The sequence below is a fragment of the Bufo bufo genome, chromosome 10, assembly GCF_905171765.1.
Source record: "Bufo bufo chromosome 10, aBufBuf1.1, whole genome shotgun sequence".
In the NCBI taxonomy this organism is placed as follows: Eukaryota; Metazoa; Chordata; class Amphibia; order Anura; family Bufonidae; genus Bufo; species Bufo bufo.
Window position 1 is genome coordinate 148,329,557 of NC_053398.1, and position 27,903 is coordinate 148,357,459.

Here is a 27,903-nt window from a genome sequence, read left to right on the forward strand (position 1 = left end):
ACTTATGTCCTGAGTAAAGGGGCTGAAGACTTATGTCCTGAGTAAAGGGGATGAAGACTTATGTCCCGAGTAAAGGGGCTGAAGACTTATGTCCCGAGTAAAGGGGCTGAAGACTTATGTCCTGAGTAAAGGGGCTGAAGACTTATGTCCGGAGTAAAGGGGCCGAAGACTTATGTCCTGAGTAAAGGGGCCGAAGACTTATGTCCCGAGTAAAGGGGCTGAAGACTTATGTCCTGAGTAAAGGGGCTGAAGACTTATGTCCGGAGTAAAGGGGCCGAAGACTTATGTCCTGAGTAAAGGGGCTGAAGACTTATGTCCTGAGTAAAGGGGCTGAAGACTTATGTCCCGAGTAAAGGGGCTGAAGACTTATGTCCTGAGTAAAGGGGCTGAAGACTTATGTCCTGAGTAAAGGGGCTGAAGACTTATGTCCGGAGTAAAGGGGCTGAAGACTTATGTCCCGAGTAAAGGGGCTGAAGACTTATGTCCCGAGTAAAGGGGCCGAAGACCTATGTCCGGAGTAAAGGGGCCGAAGACTTATGTCCCGAGTAAAGGGGCTGAAGACTTATGTCCCGAGTAAAGGGGCCGAAGACTTATGTCCGGAGTAAAGAGGCTGAAGACTTATGTCCCGAGTAAAGGGGCTGAAGACTTATGTCCCGAGTAAAGGGGCTGAAGACTTATGTCCCGAGTAAAGGGGCTGAAGACTTATGTCCTGAGTAAAGGGGCTGAAGACTTATGTCCTGAGTAAAGTCCACTCTGCTGTATCCAATCCTCTCTTGATACATTTAGTTACATGTTGTTAGATTTTCTCCTGGAAGATGTAAATATTAACCTCTTGTTGTCTGGTTTGTTTTCCTGTTGCTCAGCCATGCTGTATTTGATGCTGGGCCCCTCCCCGGGGTGTTGGAGGGTGGGGTGTGCTCAGCACCCTGGAGACCTGTGCAGCCACCCGACTCTGCTGTGTTGTTGTTGTTGCCATGGAGCAGCAGAGTCGCTGGTGAAGAGGGAGCAGCAGAGCAAACACTGAACCTGCACCTGAGCCCCCACCCTGCATGAGAGACCTTCCTTCTGCTCCCCCATCTTACAGCGCAGACCCCCAGGATGAACATTGTGCTGTCCAGGTAAGAAGCCCCCCCTGCATGGCTGCATCTTGTAATATAGACCCTCATGATGTCACCAAGTGTGTCCTGTAGGCTCTGCTCTGAGCATCTGTCCCCTGTGCTGAGAGTTTGTTACAATGTATAGGTGCAGATGAAGTGTATCCGTCTGGTATCCAGGATGTTTAACGCACAGTGTTGTCTTCACTGGATAAAACTGTAACAAACCCTCAGCTGTGAGAAGTATTAGTTCTGTGTTTGTTTTCTCTGGATAAACATGAGAATGTTCTTATTCACTGACAGCAAGCAGAGACCTTGAAAATGATTTAGGAATTGAAACACTAATCTGTTTGAAAGTTGCAGAGTTCTTCATTACTTCATTGCTCAGTTCCATCCCCCGCCCTATCCAGAGATAAGCGGCACCAGCATCTCCTGCTCTATTAAAATTAACCATTTGCATTCTGGACGTGCTGGTTCCAGGCACCTTATAGCCCCCCCCCCCCCGACCATTCTGCTGCGTTCCTGGTAATCTCCCATAATGGATAATTGTACCTGTTCCGTGTCGTCACTGCTGGGAGCGTTTTGTGCGTTCCGTGCATTGAGGCGATTATTTCGCGTCTGATCATCTTGCACCTGAGGATGGGATAAAACCAGAGTATTGAGGTATTGAGGTTCATCCATACAGAGGTACTAGGAGCTGGGGAGGCGCCTCATGCCTCGCTGTGTTTAGGAACCGATTAGTGCAACTACAACTCCCAGCATGCAATATGCTCGGCTGTTCTTCTAACTACCACAAAAGTGAAAGGAGGATTCTGGGAGTTGTAGTTGCTGATCCCTGTATTAGTGGTACTCTCTATAGTTTCCTTAAAGGGGTACTCCAACTTATAAAGTGACCGCGTATCACTGGTATGATCGTGGGGGTCTGACCTCTGATGGTTCTGGGGTGCAGCGCTGATTCCGTTCTGTGCGGCCTCTTAATTCTCCGCGGTCTGACCGCTCCTCTCATAAACTAGCAGTGAGGTGGGCGCTGAAGTCTTGGCACTTGTCTTCCGCGGTGTCGTTTAGCTGTGTTGACCTTCCGTCGCGGTATAGCAGAGCTGTGTTCGTCTGTTGGATTAGCCCAGATATCACCCATTATTCGTTCCCTCTCCGCAGAGATGCTCAGGTCAAGATCATGGAGAACACGGTGTCCAACGCCGAGCATTATTTCGGACAGTTCTGCTCAGTGCTGGCGTCTTATACTCGCAAAACGGCCAAACTGCGGGACAAGGCGGACGAGCTGGTCAAACAGCTGATTGACTTCGGAAACACGGAGAACCCTGAACTGAGAAGCGCCATGAAAAACGTGGGGGAGGAGCTGGCGAAGATCCAGGACTACAGACACGCGCAGGTATACGTCGTCCAGTGTGCAGATATCGCGCCGCTTATCACCGTCTGTACTGTGAGCGCAGTCCGGATGGCGCCACGTCGTGCTCCGTCACCTATCAGCGGCCCCCAGAGACGCAATGGTGGGCTCAAGGGCCAAATGCAAATCTGTACTGGGGCCCCGATCTACCATGTGCCATTTATGACACCAGGGTCTTATGTGACGAAGGGGACATTGGGCCCCTCCGACTCCAGAGCCAAGGTGCAACTGCTATCTCTGCACCCCCTATAGCTATGGCCCTGGTTATTATCTCTGCACCCCCTATAGCTATGGCCCTGGTTATTATCTCTGCACCCCCTATAGCTATGGCCCTGGTTATTACCTCTGCACCCCCTATAGCTATGGCCCTGGTTATTACCTCTGCACTCCCTATAGCTATGGCCCTGGTTATTACCTCTGCACCCCCTATAGCTATGGCCCTGGTTATTATCTCTGCACCCCCTATAGTTATGGCCCTGGTTATTATCTCTGCACCCCCTATAGCTATGGCCCTGGTTATTATCTCTGCACCCCCTATAGCTATTGCCCTGGTTATTATCTCTGCACCCCCGATAGCTATACCCCCGGTTATTATCTCTGCACTCCCTATAGCTATGGCCCTGGTTATTACCTCTGCACCCCCTATAGCTATGGCCCTGGTTATTACCTCTGCACCCCCTATAGCTATGGCCCTGGTTATTATCTCTGCACCCCCTATAGTTATGGCCCTGGTTATTATCTCTGCACCCCCTATAGCTATGGCCCTGGTTATTATCTCTGCACCCCCTATAGCTATTGCCCTGGTTATTATCTCTGCACCCCCGATAGCTATACCCCCGGTTATTATCTCTGCACTCCCTATAGCTATGGCCCTGGTTATTACCTCTGCACCCCCTATAGCTATGGCCCTGGTTATTATCTCTGCACCCCCTATAGTTATGGCCCTGGTTATTATCTCTGCACCCCCTATAGCTATGGCCCTGGTTATTACCTCTGCACCCCCTATAGCTATGGCCCTGGTTATTACCTCTGCACCCCCTATAGCTATGGCCCTGGTTATTACCTCTGCACCCCCTATAGCTATGGCCCTGGTTATTATCTCTGCACCCCCTATAGCTATACCCCTGGTTATTATCTCTGCACCCCCCCCCCCCCTTATAGCTATGGCCCTGGTTATTATCTCTGCACTCCCTATAGCTATGGCCCTGGTTATTACCTCTGCACCCCCTATAGCTATACCCCTGGTTATTATCTCTGCACCCCCCCCCCCTTATAGCTATGGCCCTGGTTATTATCTCTGCACTCCCTATAGCTATGGCCCTGGTTATTATCTCTGCACTCCCTATAGCTATACCCCTGGTTATTATCTCTGCACCCCCCCCCCCCTTATAGCTATGGCCCTGGTTATTATCTCTGCACCCCCTATAGCTATGGCCCTGGTTATTATCTCTGCACCCCCTATAGCTATGCCCCTGATTCTTATCTCTGCACCCCCTATAGCTTTACCCCTGGTTATTATCTCTGCACCCCCTATAGCTATGGCCCTGGTTATTACCTCTGCACCCCCTATAGCTATGGCCCTGGTTATTATCTCTGCACCCCCCATAGCTATACCCCCGGTTATTATCTCTGCACCCCTTATAGATATGGCCCTGCTATTTACCTCTGCACCCCCTATAGCTATACCCCTGGTTATTATCTCTGCACCCCCTATAGCTATACCCCTGGCTATTACCTCTGCACCCCCTATAGCTATGCCCCTGATTATTATCTCTGCACCCCCTATAGCTATGCCCCTGATTATTATCTCTGCACCCCCGATAGCTATACCCCTGGCTATTATCTCTGCACCCCCTATAGCTATACCCCTGGTTATTATCTCTGCACCCCCGATAGCTATACCCCTGGCTATTATCTCTGCACCCCCTATAGCTATACCCCTGGTTATTACCTCTGCACCCCCTATAGCTATACCCCTGGTTATTATCTCTGCACCCCCTATAGCTATACCCCTGGTTATTATCTCTGCACCCCCTATAGCTATACCCCTGGTTATTACCTCTGCACCCCCTATAGCTATACCCCTGGTTATTATCTCTGCACCCCCTATAGCTATAACCCTGGTTATTATCTCTGCACCCCCAATAGCTATACCCCTGATTATTATCTCTGCACCCCCTATAGCTATACCCCTGGTTATTATCTCTGCACCCCCAATAGCTATACCCCTGGCTTTTACCTCTGCACCCCCTATAGCTATACCCCTGGTTATTATCTCTGCACCCCCTATAGCTATACCCCTGGTTATTATCTCTGCACCCCCAATAGCTATACCCCTGGCTTTTACCTCTGCACCCCCTATAGCTATACCCCTGGTTATTATCTCTGCACCCCCTATAGCTATACCCCTGGTTATTATCTCTGCACTCCCTATAGCTATGCCCCTGATTATTATCTCTGCACCCCCCATAGCTATGCCCCTGATTATTATCTCTGCACCCCCCATAGCTATACCCCTGATTATTATCTCTGCACTCCCTAAAGCTATGGCCCTGGTTATCATCTCTGCACCCCCTTTCCATAGTCCTGTTTATACGTTATTCTGCCTGCGCCCGGGGTTAATTTGCCGCTGTGGTAATCGGTTGCCGTCTCCACTGCTGAATCTTATGTATGAAGCCCAGATTCCTGCGGCTTAAGTGCCGGTTGGGTTTAATGCGGACTGTTCATACCGCGGCATGGCGATCTCTATGTGTAAGGCTGACGATGGCGGAACTATCCGGAACAGGGGAGTTGTGACATAACTTTTCGGATCCCTAGAAGTTGAGTTTGGTCAGCAGCAGGCAGCGATTATTGGCGCGGTCTCTCTGTCCCGGTTATATGGGCCCTATATAGTTTTGCTGATATCATTTACCATTACTCATCGGATCGCTATGCGGTGGCCGTTGCGTGTCGTTTGTCACATTTCTGTGGAAATCGGGGGTGAAATGAGCGAGCAAAGCTTCAAAATCCCGTATCGGAAAGAGGTCGCAGCAGCGGTAATGTCAGTGCAAGTCAATTACCAGAGCGCTGCGATCTTCTGCCGGCGCGTCTCATCTCCATATTCATACTCCTTAATCCTCAAAGCCGTAATCTGCATGTAATGATTTTCATCCTCTGCCCGTGGAAGGATGACCTTTACCGGGTGATCCGAGCCGCAGGAGCGCGCTAATGAATCCTGCACGCTGGCAGCTAAATGATCTCTCTGCGGGAAGGAGGAAAGCGCGAGAAGGTGAGGGCCGCCGCGCATCCTTCTTAATTAGCCACTCTGCCTGCAAACAAGGCCGCTGGCAAGCTAATTATTGACTCGTTAATTGCTGGCTGCCGATCACTGGGGAGTCCTCTCTTGCCCGGTCATGTCCCCATCCAGCACTTATCTCCTGAGCTCGTGGACAGAGTGAAACGCGTCGGGTCTACTGTCTTCTAGGCGGCATCTGGGGCCCAATAACTGATTATTATCCAGTAAACGCAGTGAAATGCGTTGGGTTTCAGAAATAATGTTATGTGCGCGTTTCATGGAAGCCATATTGAAGCAATAAACTTCTATAGACGCCCAGAAGAGCAATTGGGGCACGGTCACGTACTATGGGGCACGGTCACGTATATTACTTAAGGGCCACAGGTGCAGCAGGGCCCATGGCCCCCTTATCTGAGGCTAATTTCCTGTTCCTTCACAATTTATTAGGGGGTGTCTTGGCCTCCGTTGTGCGTAGATCCGCGCCCACCCAACTGTGGTTCAAAGCGTGTCATCTGAGTATTGTACGTTTTACATCTGCAGGTGGAGAGACTGGAAACCAAAGTAGTGGCCCCTATGAAGATGTACGGACCCTTAATAAAGGAAAGGCGGGTAAGATTATATTATATACGTCTATATTCTGAAGATACACATACATATATATATATATATATATGTGTGTAACGGACCGTTTCAGCAGACAAGGGGTTAAAATCCGTTTAGGCGATATGCCCCTTTTCTGAGAGACAGGCCCAGCTACTGCAGGACACCAAACTCCCGAACTGGATACAAAGTAGCACTCCAAACTGGAACCTCCCGAATAGCTGCTAGCAGACGAACAGGAATCAGCTTACACTCCTGGCAATCAATCTCTAACAGCATACAGCGGATCCCCCCAATAACGAGACAAGGCTCCGTGTTGAGGGTGAAGCAGTGGTCTGAGGTGCTGGCACACCCAGCCTGGTTTTTATTACAGTTGTTGCAAATACAGGTCCGCCCACAGGGGTTTGAAATACAGCCAATCAATATGTTACAACACATACAATGTAAGTACACGCCCCTAGGGGACCAGAAGGGAGACTTGTGACATAGGACAGATATGCAGCACTGTAGGACACACAGAGACAATACATCCCCACAATGCATCATGGTTTCCTCCTCTCTGCCCTGGAGACACCCGAGGCGTAATCCAATTATCTCTCAAGACAAAGAGAAGTCACCAATACACATGTGCAGACAACAGGACAGACATCACCATTTAAACACACAATGGGACAATGGCACAATAGAAACACACCCAGCTTTTTCCTCCCAAGCTGACAAGTTACACTTATTATAAATTGTTACAACTTTGTGAGTTTACATTGGCCATACATATAACTTACATCAATTTAAACAGTATAACTTGGGGACAAACCAATCCAAAATTCACTTGAATAGGTTCAGGGGTTTAAAAGTTAGTATATGGCCCATATCCTGGGGCAAGAGGCCAGCAGCCAGGCCTCTCCAAAACCCAGTGGCGAGGTTGGTTTCGCCACACATCTCCCCCCCCCCCCCCCCCCCCAGGGAAGACTAACCAGATACCTGACCTCACGCCGGTCGGTACCTGAGTTAGTCTGGCAGCCCACCCACAACCCAATACTGGACCTGTTGCATTTGGTAGCCTGTCTCTGTCCATTGAGTCCACCACGGTTATGTTGGAAGCTGGTACTCCCGGTCTCTGTGTTGCTCCCTGTCTTAGAGTCTGGTTGTTGGAGGGGGAGACCGACTGTCTCTACCCCCTGTGCTGTAGGTGCAGAGACCACGGTCCCATCTGCACTGTTGTGGGGCTTACTGTCTCCCCCTGGTGCATTAAGCTGCCGCTGGGGAGAGGGGGTAACGAGCTCCTCTCCCATACATACTTCCAGCCACTGGGGAGGGCGACCGACCGTCTCCGCTCCCAATACAGTGTCCTGCTGCTGGGGAAAGGAGACTGGGCTCCCTATATCCTGCTGGACACTCTGCCGCTGGGGAATGGAGACTGGGCTCCAAATTCCCCAAAAATCACTCTGCTGCTGGGGGGCAGGAACAACTACCTCTGCCCCCTGTAACTCAGCCTGCCGCTGGGGAGGGAGGACGCTGCTCTCCTCTCCCTGCACTTCACACTGCCGCTGGGGAATGGAGACTGGGCTCCCAATTCCCTGCAGGACCGGTGGAGAGACCTCGGTCCCATCTCTACCGGCCACCTGGGGTCCTTCCCAGTAACACTCTACAATATCTGCACAGCTGAATGGGTCTGGATCTGGGTCTGTCACCTTACCGTCCTGCTGAGCCTTCCCAATAGAGTGGAAGAGATCTCGGTAGTCCTGCTCCAGTTCCCACTCCAGGGTTGCTAGGTGAGCCATGTCTTGCTCTACCTCATGGGGGTCATCCCACTCGTGCCTAGCCTCCCTCTCATAGAAAATGTCCTGAAGTCTGGACTGTGCAGGGCTCCCGAAGTCAGGCTCTGCAAAGGACTCCCATAACAAGCCAGGACCATCAAACGCCTCTCCCTCTGGCTTGTCATGTTCGGCTGTCCAGGGTATATACTGTGCCATATACCACCAAAGCGCCTGGTAGGCATCCTCCAGCCATAGCTCCTGCCATACCCGGTGCTCTAGATCCTTCACCCATTCCTCCAGGGGCTGCTCTCCCAGGAAGGGCATCCGCAGGGCCACTTGCTTCTGCAACCGCTGCTCTTCACTGGGGAGACTCTCACCTCGCTGGTATTGTACATTATCCAGGGCCTGGTACCAGATGCCTTTCCTTAATGCATCCCGGCCATCCAGGTCCTCCTCCTCGTATAACACTGCTGGTTCCATCCTGTTGCTTTTAGGGTCGCTGTACTGGGACATGCGTTGCCTTTAAATTGTAGAATCCACAGAAATGGTGTCTCCTGTAGCTGTCCTTCTGGCTGTAGGAACGATCCCGCCGCTTGCCACCAATGTAACGGACCGTTTCAGCAGACAAGGGGTTAAAATCCGTTTAGGCGATGTGCCCCTTTCTGAGAGACAGGCCCAGCTACTGCAGAACACCAAGCTCCCGAACTGGATACAAAATAGCACTCCAAACTGGAACCTCACGAATAGCTGCTAGCAGACGAACAGGAATCAGCTTACACTCCTGGCAATCAGTCTCTATCAGCATTCAGCGGATCCCCCCAATAACGAGACAAGGCTCCGTGTTGAGGGTCAAGCAGTGGTCTGAGGTGCTGGCACACCCAGCCTGGTTTTTATTACAGTTGTTTGCAAATACATGTCCGCCCACAGGGAGGTATAAAACAACCAAGCCCATCTGGTGTACACGCCCCTAGGGGACCAGAATGAAGACTGTGACATAGGACAGATATGCAGCACTGTAGGATACACAGAGACAATACATCCCCACAATGCATCATGGTTTCCTCCTCTCTGCCCTGGAGACACCCGAGGCGTAATCCAATTATCTCTCAAGACAAAGAAAAATCACCAATACACATGTGCAGACAATAGGACAGACATCACCATTTAAACACACAATGGGACAATGGCACAATAGAAACACACCCAGCATATTCCTCCCAAGCTGACCAGTTACACTTATTATAAATTGTTACAACTTTGTGAGTTTACATTGGCCATACATATAACTTACATCAATTTAAACAGTATAACTTGGGGACAAACCTATCCAAAATTCACTTGAATAGGTTCAGGGGTTTAAAAGTTAGTATGGGCCATAATCCTGAGGCAAGAGGCTGATAAACAGGCCTCTCCAAAACTGAGTGGCGAGGTTGGTTTCGCCACAATATATATACACCCTCCTCGTCATTGAGAGTACACCCCAGGAAGGACCAGCCGTAATGTTACGTCAATCAAAGAAGTAACAGGCGTCGCTCAGATCTGCAGGTGATCAGATTGGAGCTAGGTGCTGGAAATCTGTGGCTCGTGGGAGGGGCATAAAAGCCAGATGGAAAGCAAAGTTATTAAAGGGGTTATCCAGTATCTACAACAGCCCCCCCCCCCCCATCTGCCGGGCCCCTCCGTGGGAATATCCTTACCCTGCTCCCCGCACCGCCGCTGCTGCTTCTCCCTGTACACGGATGAAAACATCCGGTGTCGGGGGGAGCAGCCAATGGTAGACGGGGACGAGCCTCCCTAGCGTCACCTGCGGAGCTAGGGAGGCTCCCCCCCGTCCCTGCCAGCCATTGGTTGCTACCCCCGGACACCGGATATTTTCATCCGTGTACAGGGAGATCCAGCAGCGGCGGTGCGGGGACCAGGAGCCGTGCAGGGAACGGGGTAAGGATATTCCCATGGAGGGGCCCAGCACATGGGGGTCTGTTGTAGATACTGTATAAACTCTTTAACCACATGAAACCTCAGAGCTCGGCTCATGGGGGATGATGGTGCCTTCAGTTCCCCCATGTGCCAGTTATTTCTACTTATCACAACCGGAGAGGAGTCTGAGAACGGAGGTCCTTAGTTTATCCCTCCGGTAGATCGCACTGTTACGTTGTGTGTCCCGGTGGTTGGGAGGACGACGAACTATAATGACAGCAAGAGAAGCAAAGAGGAGATCGTCTTGTAGAAGTTATCTATTCTGTACTGCAAGTGTCACATCCCAAACCGAGGACGGCAAACAGCGTCCACAAAAATCATCAGAGACGTCTGCACGGCACTGAGCGACACGCCATACATCTGACTACAGGTGTCCACTGACCTCACTCCACCGCTCTCAAAGGCTATCGTGGTGCATGACTGCAATGGAGGCTGGAATGGAGGCCTGTCCTCAGAGATGAGTCCCTTTTATCTCTGGCACAATGATAGTTGGAAATTGGTCTGAAGACCACATGGGCAATGCCATGAAGAGGCCTTCACAAGGGAACGTCACATCGGTCCTACCCCGGGGATTATGCTATGGGGCGCCCTAATGTACGTTAGCCGGACCTTTCAGTCTTCACTTTAGGTACAGTTAAGTGTTTTGGTGATTTGGTCGTGGAACCAGTGGTCCGACCATTTCTCTAAAGTGTCCCATAAGTTGTCTTTCAACAGCACAACGCCAGGCCACATGTTGCTCGTGCTACTGTGAGCAGTCTGCGGGCCAGAACGTGCCACCATGGCCTGCAGTATCTCCTATCGAGCACATCTCGGACGTCTTTAGTCAGCAATTACAAAGGGAGCTGCCAGCAGCAGATCTTGATGATTTGCGAGCCCAAGTGTATTCAGCGTGCAGAACATTCCTCAGACAACCATCTTGATAACATCCCAAGACATGGAAGTGCATGGATTTCTGCACATAGCGCTCATACTAAATACATCAAAATGTTTTGAATATTTTCAAAAAACTTTCATTTGCATATCATTAATATATCTACCGATCCTGTGATTTACATAATTCCATGACTTTTCCTTCTCGGTGCTGTAATTTCAATGTTGAGGAAAGTGTGTTTTCACTGCTTCCATTTATCTTTGTAAAAAAAAATAACTTCTCCTCCTCTTCATTATCTATTCCTCCTTTTATCCTACTCTTCTTTCTTCCCCTCCGCTTCCTCCTCCTCGTCCTTATTTATTTTTCCTCCTTTTTTTTCTTCTTCTTCCTTATTTTCCTTCACATCTTCCGTTTTCTCTACTTGCTTTCCTCCTTTCTTTTTTTTCCTCCTCCTGTTCTTCCTTTTTCTTCTTCCTTTTATTTCCCTTCCCCTTTTTCTTTTTCCTCCTCCTCCTTTTTTCCCTTTCTTCCTCCTCTTCCTCTTTTTCCTGCTCTTTCTCTTATTCCTTTTCCTGCTCTTCCTCTTCCTCTTATTCCTTTTCCTGCTCTTCCTCTTATTCCTTTTCCTGTTCTTCCTCTTATTCCTTTTCCTGCTCTTCCTCTTATTCCTTTTCCTGCTCTTCCTCGTTTTCCTGCTCTTCTTATTCTCAGGCAGAAATAAAGAAATTTAACACTGTGAGAAACAAAGAGATAAAAGAGCTGCAGAAGTTGGAGAAGCTGCGGCACCGCGCACCGTCCGACCGTCACATGATTGTATCCTTTGCACTTGTTACATTATCTTGAGATATCGGAAGTTCATGTGATACAATGTATACCGTCCATACTGAGTGGCTGCAGCCATGTGCATGAAAGCCACCCGTTACAGCTTCTGTGTGGCCCTAAAAGAGTTTGGGCCCCACTCTGGTTGGCCTGAGGGTGCTGAGATCCTGCACTGTCCCTGCAGCCCTCATTCCTACAGGTGAGGGGAAAGTCTCTGTTATACCGGCTCCGGTCATATTGTGTGATTTGTTCCTTAACTCTATTAATCCAGTCACAGGTAAGTGCCTGAGGTCATTCAGTTATAACAGAGGAGCAGGTCAGTGACCGTGATACAGCACGGTCTGCACGCTGGAAGATTGTCAGCTCTGGTGACCAACCCTGCAACAGACCCGGATTCTATGTTTCCACTGGATCAGTAAAGTACAGCTCTGGCTTCTGCTGTATATAATTATATATGTACAGCTGGTATAACCTGGGCATCTCCTGTATATAATTATATATGTACAGCTGGTATAACCTGGGCATCTCCTGTATATAATTATATATGTACAGCTGGTATAACCTGGGCATCTCCTGTATATAATTATATACCGGTATGTACAGCTGGTATAACCTGGGCATCTCCTGTATATAATTATATATGTACAGCTGGTATAATCTGGGCATCTCCTGTATATAATTATATATGTAGAGCTGGTATAAGTTATACATCTTCTTGTATATAGTGATATGGACCATGCCGGTATAACCTGGGTATCTCCTGTATATAATTATATATGTATAAGCTGGTATAACCTGGGTATCTCCTGTATATAGTGATATGGAGCATGCTGGTATAACCTGGGTATCTCCTGTATATAATTATATATGTATAAGCTGGTATAACCTGGGTATCTCCTGTATATAATTGTATATGTACAGCTGGTATAACCTGGGCATCTCCTGTATATAATTATATATGTACAGCTGGTATAACCTGGGCATCTCCTGTATATAATTATATATGTAGAGCTGGTATAAGTTATACATCTTCTTGTATATAGTGATATGGACCATGCTGGTATAACCTGGGTATCTCCTGTATATAATTATATATGTACAGCTGGTATAACCTGGGTATCTCCTGTATATAGTGATATGGAGCATGCTGGTATAACCTGGGTATCTCCTGTATATAATTATATATGTATAAGCTGGTATAACCTGGGCATCTCCTGTATATAATTATATATGTACAGCTGGTATAACCTGGGGATCTCCTGTATATAATGTATATGTACAGCTGGTATAACATAGGTTTGTACCCTTTCGCGCACATAGAGCTCTGTGTATTTCGGATGATATCTTGCTCCCTCGATTCTGCAGCATCGTTGACCTCGCTGTAGCTGGAACATTAGACCAAACGAGTGGGAATTAGCAGATAATAGTAAATTATCGTTCGCTCCTAATCTGCAGCTTGTTACGTTTCCATTATCGCCCAGTATGCCGACGCTTCGCCCGCAGTACAGGGATCCTCGTCTGATGAGTCAGATTTAATTTCCCAGCTATTATCGGCCACTTTGAAACTCTTAGGATAATAGAAACTGCATTTAAAGGGACCAGAACATGAATGCATTTAGCGTTTATGTGACGATGCAATGATCAGGAGATCCCGAAATCCTTCATCGGTCAGATCGATGCCTCCTATGGCTTCCTTTATTGGCCTAGAGAATTCAGAATAGAAATAACAATGATATTGGCCTCATGCTGGTGACCGCAGCAAGGCGCGAGGTACTGTGGACCGCAGTTATAAAAACTAAACTAAAAATTGTGAAAAAGTGTGGGCAGTATCCATGGCAACTAATCAGATCCTGGCGGTCAATGTTCTAGGGTCTGATTGGTGGCTACGAGCAGCGCCCCCTGCAGGCGATACCTGCTTATTACCCATCATTTCCAGGTGAATTGTTTCACTTTTGAGCTTTCATCATTTCTGTTCTTGTTGCTTTTCAGTCTTCCCATGATGTCGAAGACAAGGTAAATGGCTCCACGTGTAGAGAGTCTGGTATAAGTCGCCTATATTCCCGGTGTCTGAGAACAAACACCCCAATGTACATAGTCTGCCTGACCAGTCCCCGGATGGGGATGATGGTGGTTATCCTCTATACTGACTGGGTGCCCAGCATTACAGGGTCTAAGGACACCTGAGGGGCGCTGCAGACATTCAGTCCTTGCCAGAGCTGTAAAATGGTGATAATCGCCACCAAAATAATCTAGTCAAGAACCGCCAGCCTCAAAAATGATCGCGGACACAGGAATAAAGTCCCCTATTTTCACGGACTGGGCGGCTGGCAATCCTGTCTACTGGGATGAGTTGTTGCACCTGCAATAGGTGACTTATTCCAGACGCTAGATTCTGTCTGTACTGTAGATTTGGGGTCTCCAACCTGAGAGTTTACCATAGAGCATGCTGAGAGTTGTAGTCTGTTACCAGTTTGGAGGTCACGAGTGTAGACACCTCACCCCTTACATGTCATTTTCACAACTTTGCATTAGAGTAAATGAAGCAGAGAAAAACAATGTGACTGTAATTGATTTACAATGCCCTATAACTGAGACAAAGGCAACTGTGAAAATGATGTGTATGATCATGTGGTCTGCAGCCGCCGGGGGATGTTTGGAGTTGTTGTTTTACAGGACTTTTTATTTTATTTTTATATCTGACACGTTGTTTGTGGAGCTGGAGAATCAGACCTCAGGACATGTTCTCTACGTGTGGAGCTGCAGGTTCAGAGCTAATCACGTGTTTCCTGCTTATGGAGCTGCAGGTTAAGAGCTCAGGGTGTGTTCCCTGCCTGTGGAGCTGCAGGTTTAGAGCTCATTGCACATTCCCTGCTTGTGGAGCTGCAGGTTCAGAGCTCAGGGCAGGTTCCTTGCTTGTGGAGCTGCAGGTTCAGAGCTCAGGGCAGGTTCCCTGCTTGTGGAGCTGCAGGTTCAGAGCTCAGGGCACGTTCTCTGCTTGTGGAGCTGCAGGTTAAGAGCTCATCACGTGTTTCCTGCTTATGGAGCTGCAGGTTAAGAGCTCAGGGTGTGTTCCCTGCCTGTGGAGCTGCAGGTTTAGAGCTCATTGGACATTCCCTGCTTGTGGAGCTGCAGGTTTAGAGCTCATTGCACATTCCCTGCTTGTGGAGCTGCAGGTTCAGAGCTCAGGGCAGGTTCCCTGCTTGTGAAGCTGCAGGTTCAGAGCTCAGGGCAGGTTCCCTGCTTGTGGAGCTGCAGGTTCAGAGCTCAGGGCACGTTCCCTGCTTGTGGAGCTGCAGGTTAAGAGCTCAAGGTGTGTTCGCTGCCTGTGGAGCTGCAGGTTTAGAGCTCATTGCACATTCCCTCCTTATGGAGCTGCAGGTTCAAAGCTCAGGGCACGTTCCCTGCTTGTGGAGCTGCAGGTTCAGAGCTCAGGGCATGTTCCCTGCCTATGGAGCTGCAGGTTCAGAGCTCAGGGCATGTTCCCTGCCTATGGAGCTGCAGGTTCAGAGCTCAGGGCATGTTCCCTGCCTATGGAGCTGCAGTTTCAGAGCTCAGGGCAGGTTCCCTGCTTGTGGAGCTGCAGGTTAAGAGCTCATCATGTGTTTCCTGTTTATGAATCTGCAGGTTTAACACTCATTGCATGTTCCCTGCTTGTGAAGCTGCAGGTTCAGAGCTCAGGGCATGTTCTCTGCTTACGGAGCTGCAGGTTTATAGCTCATCGCATGTTCCCTGCCTGTGGAGCTGCGGTTTTAGCGCTCAGGGCATCTTCCTTGGTTGTGGAGATGCAGGTTCAGAGCTCCTCACGTGTTTCCTGCTTATAAAGCTGCAGGTTCAGATCTCAGTGGACATCCTCTGTGGCGCTGCAGGTTCAGATCTCAGGGGATGTCCTATGTGAAGCTGCAGGTTCAGAGCTTAGTGGGTGTTTCCTGTGAAGCTTCAGGTTCAGAGCTCAGTGGATTTCCTCTGTGGAGCTGCAGGTCCAGAGTTTAGTGGATGTTTCCTGTGAAGCTTCAGGTTCAGAGCTCAGTGGATGTCCTCTGTGGAGCTGCAGGTTCAGAGCTCAATGGATGTCCTCTGTGGAGCTGCAGGTTCAGAGCTCAGTGGATGTCCTCTGTGGAGCTGCAGGTTCAGAGCTCAGTGGATGTTCCCTGTGAAGCTGCAGGTTCAGAGCTCAGTGGCTGTTCCCTGTGAAGCTGCAGGTTCAGAGCTCAGTGGATGTCCTCTGTAGAGCTGCAGGTTCAGAGCTCAGTGGATGTTCCCTGTGAAGCTGCAGGTTCAGAGCTCAGTGGATGTCCACTGTAGAGCTGCAGGTTCAGAGCTCAGTGGATGTCCTCTGTGGAGCTGCAGATTCAGAGCTCAGTTGATGTCCTCTGTAGAGCTGCAGGTTCAGAGCTCAGTTGATGTCCTCTGTAGAGCTGCAGGTTCAGAGCTCAGTGGATGTCCTCTGTGAAGCTGCAGGTTCAGAGCTCAGTGGATGTCCTCTGTAGAGCTGCAGGTTCAGAGCTCAGTGGATGTTCCCTGTGAAGCTGCAGGTTCAGAGCTCAGTGGATGTTCCCTGTGAAGCTGCAGGTTCAGAGCTCAGTGGATGTCCTCTGTAGAGCTGCAGGTTCAGAGCTCAGTGGATGTCCTCTGTAGAGCTGCAGATTCAGAGCTCAGTGGATGTCCTCTGTAGAGCTGCAGGTTCAGAGTTCAGTGGATGTTCCCTGTGAAGCTGCAGGTTCAGAGCTCAGTGGATGTTCCCTGTGGAGCTGCAGATTCAGAGCTCAGTGGATGTACTCTGTGGAGCTGCAGGTTTTAGAGCTCAGTGGATGTTCCCTGTGGAGCTGCAGGTTCAGAGCTCAGTGGATTCCCTCTGTGAAGCTGCAGGTTCAGAGCTCAGTGGGTGTTCCCTGTGAAGCTGCAGGTTCAGAGCTCAGTGGATGTTCCCTGTGGAGCTGCAGGTTCAGAGCTCAGTGGATTCCCTCTGTGAAGCTGCAGGTTCAGAGCTCAGTGGGTGTTCCCTGTGAAGCTGCAGGTTCAGAGCTCAGTGGGTGTTCCCTGTGAAGCTGCAGGTTCAGAGCTCAGTGGATGTTCCCTGTGGAGCTGCAGGTTCAGAGCTCAGTGGATTCCCTCTGTGAAGCTGCAGGTTCAGAGCTCAGTGGATGTTCCCTGTGAAGCTGCAGGTTCTAGAGCTCAGTGGATGTCCTCTGTGAAGCAGGTTCAGAGCTCAGTGGATTCCCTCTGTGAAGCTGCAGGTTCAGAGCTCAGTGGATTCCCTCTGTGAAGCAGGTTCAGAGCTCAGTGGATTCCCTCTGTGAAGCTGCAGGTTCAGAGCTCAGTGGATGTCCTCTGTGAAGCAGGTTCAGAGCTCAGTGGATATTCCCTGTGAAGCTGCAGGTTCAGAGCTCAGTGGATGTCCTCTGTGGAGCTGCAGGTTCAGAGCTCAGTGGATGTTCCCTGTGAAGCTGCAGGTTCAGAGCTCAGTGGATTCCCTCTGTGAAGCTGCAGGTTCAGAGCTCAGTGGGTGTTCCCTGTGAAGCTGCAGGTTCAGAGCTCAGTGGGTGTTCCCTGTGAAGCTGCAGGTTCAGAGCTCAGTGGATGTTCCCTGTGGAGCTGCAGGTTCAGAGCTCAGTGGATTCCCTCTGTGAAGCTGCAGGTTCAGAGCTCAGTGGGTGTTCCCTGTGAAGCTGCAGGTTCAGAGCTCAGTGGGTGTTCCCTGTGAAGCTGCAGGTTCAGAGCTCAGTGGATGTTCCCTGTGAAGCTGCAGGTTCTAGAGCTCAGTGGATGTCCTCTGTGAAGCAGGTTCAGAGCTCAGTGGATTCCCTCTGTGAAGCTGCAGGTTCAGAGCTCAGTGGATTCCCTCTGTGAAGCAGGTTCAGAGCTCAGTGGATTCCCTCTGTGAAGCTGCAGGTTCAGAGCTCAGTGGATGTCCTCTGTGAAGCAGGTTCAGAGCTCAGTGGATATTCCCTGTGAAGCTGCAGGTTCAGAGCTCAGTGGATGTCCTCTGTGGAGCTGCAGGTTCAGAGCTCAGTGGATGTTCCCTGTGAAGCTGCAGGTTCAGAGCTCAGTGGATGTCCTCTGTAGAGCTGCAGGTTCAGAGCTCAGTGGATGTCCTCTGTAGAGCTGCAGGTTCAGAGCTCAGTGGATGTTCCCTGTGAAGCTGCAGGTTCAGAGCTCAGTGGATGTCCTCTGTAGAGCTGCAAGTTCAGAGCTCAGTGGATGTTCCCTCTGTGAAGCTGCAGGTTCAGAGCTCAGTGGATGTTCCCTGTGAAGCTGCAGGTTCAGAGCTCAGTGGATGTCCTCTGTAGAGCTGCAGGTTCAGAGCTCAGTGGATGTTCCCTGTGAAGCTGCAGGTTCAGAGCTCAGTGGATGTCCTCTGTAGAGCTGCAGGTTCAGAGCTCAGTGGATGTCCTCTGTGAAGCTGCAGGTTCTAGAGCTCAGTGGATGTCCTCTGTGAAGCAGGTTCAGAGCTCAGTGGATTCCCTCTGTGAAGCTGCAGGTTCAGAGCTCAGTGGATTCCCTCTGTGGAGCTGCAGGTTCAGAGCTCAGTGGATGTCCTCTGTGAAGCAGGTTCAGAGCTCAGTGGATATTCCATGTGAAGCTGCAGGTTCAGAGCTCAGTGGATTCCCTCTGTGAAGCTGCAGGTTCAGAGCTCAGTGGATTCCCTCTGTGAAGCTGCAGGTTCAGAGCTCAGTGGATGTCCTCTGTGAAGCAGGTTCAGAGCTCAGTGGATGTCCTCTGTGAAGCAGGTTCAGAGCTCAGTGGATATTCCCTGTGAAGCTGCAGGTTCAGAGCTCAGTGGATGTCCTCTGTAGAGCTGCAGGTTCAGAGCTCAGTGGATGTCCTCTGTAGAGCTGCAGGTTCAGAGCTCAGTGGATGTCCTCTGTAGAGCTGCAGGTTCAGAGCTCAGTGGATATTCCCTGTGAAGCTGCAGGTTCAGAGCTCAGTGGATGTCCCCTGTGAAGCTGCAGGTTCAGAGCTCAGTGGATGTCCTCTGTAGAGCTGCAGGTTCAGAGCTCAGTGGATATTCCCTGTGAAGCTGCAGGTTCAGAGCTCAGTGGATGTCCTCTGTGGAGCTGCAGGTTCAGAGCTCAGTGGATGTTCCCTGTGAAGCTGCAGGTTCAGAGCTCAGTGGATGTCCTCTGTAGAGCTGCAGGTTCAGAGCTCAGTGGATGTCCTCTGTAGAGCTGCAGGTTCAGAGCTCAGTGGATGTTCCCTGTGAAGCTGCAGGTTCAGAGCTCAGTGGATGTCCTCTGTAGAGCTGCAGGTTCAGAGCTCAGTGGATGTTCCCTCTGTGAAGCTGCAGGTTCAGAGCTCAGTGGATGTTCCCTGTGAAGCTGCAGGTTCAGAGCTCAGTGGATGTCCTCTGTAGAGCTGCAGGTTCAGAGCTCAGTGGATGTTCCCTGTGAAGCTGCAGGTTCAGAGCTCAGTGGATGTCCTCTGTAGAGCTGCAGGTTCAGAGCTCAGTGGATGTCCTCTGTGAAGCTGCAGGTTCTAGAGCTCAGTGGATGTCCTCTGTGAAGCAGGTTCAGAGCTCAGTGGATTCCCTCTGTGAAGCTGCAGGTTCAGAGCTCAGTGGATTCCCTCTGTGGAGCTGCAGGTTCAGAGCTCAGTGGATGTCCTCTGTGAAGCAGGTTCAGAGCTCAGTGGATATTCCATGTGAAGCTGCAGGTTCAGAGCTCAGTGGATTCCCTCTGTGAAGCTGCAGGTTCAGAGCTCAGTGGATTCCCTCTGTGAAGCTGCAGGTTCAGAGCTCAGTGGATGTCCTCTGTGAAGCAGGTTCAGAGCTCAGTGGATGTCCTCTGTGAAGCAGGTTCAGAGCTCAGTGGATGTCCTCTGTAGAGCTGCAGGTTCAGAGCTCAGTGGATGTCCTCTGTAGAGCTGCAGGTTCAGAGCTCAGTGGATGTTCCCTGTGAAGCTGCAGGTTCAGAGCTCAGTGGATGTCCTCTGTAGAGCTGCGGGTTCAGAGCTCAGTGGATGTCCTCTGTGGAGCTGCAGATTCAGAGCTCAGTTGATGTCCTCTGTAGAGCTGCAGGTTCAGAGCTCAGTTGATGTCCTCTGTAGAGCTGCAGGTTCAGAGCTCAGTGGATGTCCTCTGTGAAGCTGCAGGTTCAGAGCTCAGTGGATGTCCTCTGTAGAGCTGCAGGTTCAGAGCTCAGTGGATGTTCCCTGTGAAGCTGCAGGTTCAGAGCTCAGTGGATGTTCCCTGTGAAGCTGCAGGTTCAGAGCTCAGTGGATGTCCTCTGTAGAGCTGCAGATTCAGAGCTCAGTGGATGTCCTCTGTGAAGCTGCAGGTTCAGAGCTCAGTGGGTGTTCCCTGTGAAGCTGCAGGTTCAGAGCTCAGTGGATGTTCCCTGTGGAGCTGCAGGTTCAGAGCTCAGTGGATTCCCTCTGTGAAGCTGCAGGTTCAGAGCTCAGTGGATGTTCCCTGTGAAGCAGGTTCAGAGCTCAGTGGATTCCCTCTGTGAAGCTGCAGGTTCAGAGCTCAGTGGATTCCCTCTGTGGAGCTGCAGGTTCAGAACTCAGTGGATGTCCTCTGTGAAGCAGGTTCAGAGCTCAGTGGATATTCCCTGTGAAGCTGCAGGTTCAGAGCTCAGTGGATGTCCTCTGTGGAGCTGCAGGTTCAGAGCTCAGTGGATGTTCCCTGTGTAGCTGCAGGTTCAGAGCTCAGTGGATGTCCTCTGTAGAGCTGCAGGTTCAGAGCTCAGTGGATGTCCTCTGTGGAGCTGCAGGTTCAGAGCTCAGTGGATGTTCCCTGTGAAGCTGCAGGTTCAGAGCTCAGTGGATGTCCTCTGTAGAGCTGCAAGTTCAGAGCTCAGTGGATGTTCCCTCTGTGAAGCTGCAGGTTCAGAGCTCAGTGGATGTCCTCTGTGAAGCTGCAGGTTCAGAGCTCAGTGGATGTCCTCTGTGGAGCTGCAGGTTCAGAGCTCAGTGGATGTCCTCTGTAGAGCTGCAGGTTCAGAGCTCAGTGGATGTTCCCTGTGAAGCTGCTTTCTCTTTCTTTCATAGCTGTAGACTGTGTCTCTCCTCTAGCGTACTGACATTGCTGTGCAAGCCAGGATTTCTGGAAAAAAAATTACATTCAACATTATCCTTAGTGATGTATAATTTGTTGGGTGTACATTAACCTATAGGGGCTCTAGAGGAGTTTAGCTGAAAGTGAGGGAATAACACATGACATCAGGACCAGGCTGCACACATGGTGGTAGTGCACATAGGGTTGCAAAGGGGCTGGATACACAAAACGGGAGAAGATGTGTTAATAAAGTGTCGTTTCAAAAGGACTTTTTCTTTTTAATGCATTGGAGTAAAGACAAATTAGTTACATAGGTTCATATAGCCCGTCCGCTCACATTTCAGTGGGACAGCGCCCCCTACTGGAGATGTTATAGAATCATTCTCCAGGACAACCAACAATGACAATGCTGTAAACCCTAAAATCCTGACAAATCGGAGTTTATTCCCCTGTAACAAACAAGATCTGTGTAATTGTGTCACACGTCCAAGGCTTCATTAACAGCGCTGCTCCGGGATCAAACTGTAATCGGCTAATCGAGAGCTGAGCTCCAGAGATTTATACAACTATGGTAACATTGCATTGTAGTCACATGATTAACCCCTATATAACCGCAATCCGTTACCCAACAGTCCATGTGATAGCAGCAGTCCTGTAGGAAGGACGGGGCTAAAACCCCAATGGACCATGCCGGTATAACCTGGGTATCTCCTGTATATAATTATATATGTACAGCCGGTATAACCTGGGTATCTCCTGTATATAATTATATATGTACAGCTGGTATATAATTATATACAGGAGATGCCAGGTTATATGTACAGCTGGTATAACCTGGGCATCTCCTGTATATAATTATATATGTACAGCTGGTATAACCTGGGCATCTCCTGTATATAATTATATATGTACAGCTGGTATAACCTGGGCATCTCCTGTATATAATTATATATGTACAGCTGGTATAACCTGGGCCTCTCCTGTATATAATTATATATGTACAGCTGGTATAACCTGGGTATCTCCTGTATATAATTATATATGTACAGCTGGTATAACCTGGGTATCTCCTGTATATAATTATATATGTACAGCTGGTATAACCTGGGCATCTCCTGTATATAATTATATATGTACAGCTGGTATAACCTGGGTATCTCCTGTATATAATTCTATATGTACAGCTGGTATAACCTGGGCATCTCCTGTATATAATTATATATGTACAGCTGGTATATAATTATATACAGGAGATACCAGGTTATATGTACAGCTGGTATAACCTGGGTATCTCCTGTATATAATTATATATGTACAGCTGGTATAACCTGGGCATCTCCTGTATATAATTATATATGTACAGCTGGTATAACCTGGGCATCTCCTGTATATAATTATATATGTACAGCTGGTATAACCTGGGCATCTTCTGTATATAATTATATATGTACAGGTGGTATAACCTGGGCATCTCCTGTATATAATTCTATATGGACCATGCTGGTATAACCTGGGTATCTCCTGTATATAATTATATATGTACAGCTGGTATAACCTGGGTATGTCCTGTATATAATTATATATATATGTACAGCTGGTATAACCTGGGCATCTCCTGTATATAATTATATATGTACAGCTGGTATAACCTGGGTATCTCCTGTATATAATTATATATGTACAGCTGGTATAACCTGGGCATCTCCTGTATATAATGATATATGTACAGCTGGTATAACCTGGGCATCTCCTGTATATAATGATATATGTACAGCTGGTATAACCTGGGCATCTCCTGTATATGACTGTATGTTACCCTTGCTGTGGGGGCCCTGACTGCTGCATCCTCCTCTCCATAGGCTGAGTCCAGTGTGCAGAAAGCCTCCGTAGATGCCGCACGCACCACCCAGCAGCTCGAGGAGGTCATTGATAACTTCCAGCAGCAGAAAATCAAGGACATTCAGGTGACGACTGACAAAAGCTGGATGCTGCCTGCCTCTACGGAAACCCAGAGGAGCTTTGAAAGTTTTGTGTTTAATGTATAGAATCCTAGAACGACAGTTAGGACTGACACTCAAACGGCAGGGGATGTAGAGCAGTGGGGAGTGTACAATCTATGTAATCTGTGGGTGGCTGGGAGCCATTAGTGGTCGTCACTGGCATTAAAAAGGGTGAATTTCTGATTTTAGAAAGAAAATATTAATTTTTTTAGTTTCTGTTTTCTGCAGAAAATCTTCTCCGATTTCCTGACGATTGAGATGGTTTTTCACGCCCGGGCCCTGGAGGTTTATACCAGCGCCTTCCATGGACTACAGGACTGTGACCTAGAGAAAGATATGGAGGTAAAGGATGATCCATGCGTGAGACACAGCTACCCCCATCTGCTGGAGATGATGGGAGTTCCTTTTTTTTTAAATTTTTTTTAGAATAACGGTAGATATATATATATTTTTTCTTTCAGGATTTTCGGGCAAAAATTCACATAAACACCGGGATTCAGGACGCGCGCCCCGTCCCTGCGACCAACGTCTCCTCCAACACCACCTGGCACATGAGCAGTACGGTGAGATGGCGACCTATCACAGATTAGACTGTCTGCGGGAAAGCTGGGTTATAAAGGTACACAGGTGCAGGGGCAGAACACTGTCACCCAGCCGGCCCCGGGTCCTGGATGACGAATACAGCAGCCATCATGGAAAGCTGGGTGGCAGCCGGCCCTGGCCCATTAAAGGGGCTGCCATTAGTATTACAGGTATAATCAGATCTGCCTGTCCGTAGCCAGGAAAGCTGGGTGACAATTGATATGGCTGCCTCTAATGCTCCTCGGGGGTTGTCGCCCGGTATTTTTTTTTATTTCTTGCCATCCATGATAATGAGTGGCGACTTTTCTGGAGCATTACTCCGAGCTGCAGCCACTGAGGGGGTTAATATCGAAAAAGGAAAAGTGCTGACATTTCCGGCGCCTTGACTTTTCCCCTAAGGACAGCAATAATCCTCTCGGCATGAGCGGCCTCACATGAATCTCCGCTCCGGTAAGTGAGAAGGGTTTCAGGAAATTAAAAAACGTGCCACCACGAATTGATTCCTTGTCAGGCAGCTCGCGGTGTGAAGTCGTAAGAGACAAGACAAAGTCGCAGGACGGCGTTGGATTCACTGGTCTGGAACCGGCTCGCCCGCTGCTTGTAATTACTGCGCACACGCTGAGGGCCAGAGATCGGCGGCTGCATGGAAACGAGACGCTCTAATCCCCGGCCGCGCTTCTGGCTTGCTTTTATGATTATACGGCGCTGCGGAACATGGCGGCGACCGCGGGGCGTCGATACTGGGGGCGATTTGTTTCTTTTCTTCAGCTTTTCTATGTCATTAAATGGCCTGTTCAGGGTTCTAAAAACATTGCTGCTTTCTTCCAAAAACAGCTCCACAGCATTCGCTCCAATGGAGAGCAGCTGCAATACCTGATGCAACCTGTAGACAGGGGTGGCGCTGTTTCTGGAATGAAGCAGAGATATTTTTGGAATCTTGAACAATCCCTTTTAATGCTTAATGGATATATCCCCTTTTCTACTGCTCCGGTTAGACTAGTGCTTTGTCCCAGACTGCGAGCGACCCTCTGCTGCCTGCGGTCAGGTGTGCCTCCAGTCTCTCTGCCCCTTCTTCTTGTTACCGCCGGCAGCCGTCCATCCACCATTGGAAGACTTTTTATAATAGGTAAATTAGCCCCGAGGTGCAATGAAGACTGTGCTGTTGCACCCAGAGGGATCCCCTTTCCTGCCGGGCAGAAGTCTTGCAGGATCTCGTTCTGTACGTGCACAGTAAAGAGATGGGCAATCTACCTTCCCTTTACTGCGCATGTACAGAACACAATCCCGCAGGATTTCAGGGACTGTCTGGATGGTACATCAGAGAGGTGGGGGCGTGACCCTCTGGGTTCAACGGCACCGCCCTCATTGCACCTCGGAGCTAATTTACATATTATAAAAAGTCTGTATTCTTAGGATTGCCGGAACGCATGAAGATGCCAGAGAGGACGTGCGACTGGTCTACAAGCCGCCGACCGCGTCACATGGTGGTTTGTGGTGGCACTTTGGGGTCATTTATCAAACTGGTGTAAAGTAGAAGCGTCTAACCAATCAGATTCCACCTTTCATTTTGGGCAGCTCCTTTGGAAAATGAAAGGTGGAATCTGATTGGTTCCTGTGGACAACTAAGCCGGTTCTACTTTACACCAGTTTGATAAATGACCCCCTTTGTGTCTTATACTCTACTCACATCCAGAGCTGTTTCAACATCCTGCTGGTTTCTCTTGAAAACAGGCTAGAGCAGGGACAAGCACCAACCGTTGCTAAACTACAACTCTCAGCATGCTCCATTCACTTTCGTGTGAGATCTGGGAACAGCCAAGCAACTGTGCATGTTGGGAGTTGTAGTTTTACAACAGCTGGAGAGCAGGGTCCACATTCTGTAGATACTGCAGGGGCGCGTTTTACGCCGGTGATTGAAATCTGCGCTGCCGGGGGATGTTCCGAATTTCTAACGAGGTGCCTCCTCCGGCAGTCCGTGCACCAGAATGAAATCCACAGTAGCTCGGAGCTGCCATAGATTACGGTCTACAGTCTGAACACTGGCGCAATCTGCGGCGGACCCACAGGCCCCATCCATTCCTCATCACACTCCCTTCTCAGAAAGTGGCGAGGGCAGCGTAAAAACGCATCCTGCGACATTACGTGTTTTGTTTTTTTTGCCAGAAAAGATAAAGAGATGATAGGGGCAGATTTAACTGTGCAGTCTCAGCTCCCACAATGCACCATTCTCTGAAAACCAGCAGCATTCTGAATGCAGCTTTGGATGTGACTGGAGACCTGCTGGAAGTGTAAATCAGCACAGGATAATTAAAGCAATGCATTCATTTACAGCCAGAGCCTGCTGGGAGTTGTAGTTGACAATGGCTGGTTACAGACCTGTGTCCATTCTACGACGTTTGCCTTGCAGAGCCTGGCGAGCACCCTGCAGAGACAGCGGCCTGTGGAGGAGGATGATGAGGATGATAGTGAGGAGGATGAGGAGGAAGACGATGGCTACCGGGAGCCCAGGAGGCAGGATTACTCCAGAGTGCAGAAGTGAACACGGCTCCATCTTACCCATCACAGGACTGCGGGCAAATACCACCATAAGATCTCGTAGTGTCTGAAAGTCTCGCGGTGACCTGGGAAATCGAGACGCTCCGGTCACTGGGATGAACGCAGTTGTGACGCTCTGCAACTTTCTGATAGACTGTGTGTCTCAGTTCCTCACCGCATCTCCGATCTCTGCTTGCTGACAGTGAATGAGGAAATACTTTTTTTATATGGAGGCTGAACTCTCTTCTGATTTTATACCTGTCCCAGCTGAGGGTTTGTTACAATGTATCCAGTCCAGGCAATCCTGTGCCCTGGACCCCACCCCGATACATTTAAACAGTAACTGTTGGTTTTTCAGAATTGCTCCGCTATTCCCAGTACCTCTACAGACAAAGAACGGAGCAGCGGCGGTCATGTGCGGCCTTCCATGCCTTTTAGATCCCCGTTTTTGTGATCGGATGGGGGTTGCCTCCACCAATCAGACACTTCTCTCCTATCCTGACGAATGGGGATAAGTATTGTGTCACAGCAGAGTTTGTTACAATGTATCCAGTTTATACGCATCAGTCTGGAGTCCAGAGCACAAAGGGGTGGCAAGACTGGATACATTGTAACAAACCCTCAGCTGTCAGAACAATACTTGGCGGTGGTCTGGTTATTGGGTCTCCTACCAATCATAAAAATAGTGGATCCCCAAGGGTGGACTGTGAACTTAAAGTGGCCCCATGTTGTAGGCAGATCCATATTGACAAAAGACGTGTCCAACTTAAGAAGGGGCCAGCAATAATGTAGTGCAGCACGGAATAGCGCCCCCATCAGACGCAGAGACCACGGTATACGCAGCTGAACACAGGAGGGCACCGGCCCTCATACACCTAGCATTAATACTGAGAGCATCAGCTCGTGGTGTACTCGGAGGAGGGCTTTGGCGGCCCCCTGAGCATCACCAGTTCCCTGTAGGGTCTATGGCCAGTCCACCCCTGGGTGTCCCATTCTCCTGGATGGATGGAATGGTGGGTCGTTCATTGTCTGTTCACCTACTGGGAATAGCAGAGCACTCTAGCGCCACCTTGTGACCAGTGATTGAAGCCCAATAGTCAGATGCTTGTCCACATCCTGTGGAACTTGGCACAACCCCTTTAACCCCCCCCCCCCTTCCCGACCCTTGTAGTTCTACCTCCAGTTTAGTAGAGCCGGGGGGGTCCATGTGATAAAATATGGTCGTGTAAAATGAAATATGTCTTGGGGTGCAGGCTGCATACAACTGTACCAAACCCTCAGCTGTGAGAATAGATCAGGATGTTTTTTTTTTTTTTCAGCCTCTGGATGTAAACTAGAATGTTTCCATTTACTGACAGCTCGCAGAGATCTTGATAATGGTGAGGAATTGAAATTCTTCCCTTGCATTTTACTGATGATTGACCCAAGTGTGGGGCGATGCTGCACCATGTAAAAAATGAGGAAAACAAATATAAACCGGCAAAATCAGCACCAAAGATGGGATTAATTTGCATCATTTTGGGAATATTTTACTGATCTCATTGCATCAGGTTTTATGCTCCAATCACAGCCAAAGCTGAATTCATCATCCTCCAGCTCAATGCCGACAGATCCTGAGGCTCTGTTACTGCGGTGGAAACATTCTGCAGCAGCTTCGGCTGTGACTGGAGTGCAAGACCTAAGATCTGTGCAATTTGCAGTTTTTCTGAACATGATCTATAGATTTGCCCGATAACCGTGGAGTAATATAATATAGTGACTGCGGACAAGGGTCGTGTGAGAAGATCTCGCTGTCCTGACTTGTCGAGCACCATTTTCACTAGGAAGAGACACGGCCGCCTGCGCTGTCAGAAGTGGTGCCAGTGCTGGAGGACTGTGAGGAGAACTGTTTATTTTTGGAGGGATGTGGAAGTTCCTTGTGTATTTTTCTAGCTCGCTGTATAGAATTAGGTCTCATGGCCCCGAGAGGCGGGGGAGGGGGTGCAGCTCTTGAA

At 49.3% G+C, this 27,903-nt stretch overlaps 1 protein-coding gene across 1 annotated transcript; it reads left to right on the plus strand.

Annotated features, from left to right (window-relative positions):
• Nucleotides 1-954: 954 nt before the first annotated feature.
• On the plus strand, nucleotides 955-27,872 carry CIBAR2 (CBY1 interacting BAR domain containing 2). Its single transcript, XM_040409664.1, has 9 exons — nucleotides 955-1,118; nucleotides 2,250-2,484; nucleotides 6,314-6,382; nucleotides 11,690-11,791; nucleotides 12,069-12,074; nucleotides 22,652-22,756; nucleotides 23,021-23,134; nucleotides 23,254-23,355; nucleotides 25,782-27,872. The coding sequence occupies exons 1-9, from the start codon at nucleotides 1,099-1,101 to the stop codon at nucleotides 25,911-25,913; spliced, it is 885 nt and encodes a 294-aa protein (XP_040265598.1). The 5' UTR covers nucleotides 955-1,098; the 3' UTR covers nucleotides 25,914-27,872.
• The last annotated feature ends 31 nt before the right edge of the window (nucleotides 27,873-27,903 follow it).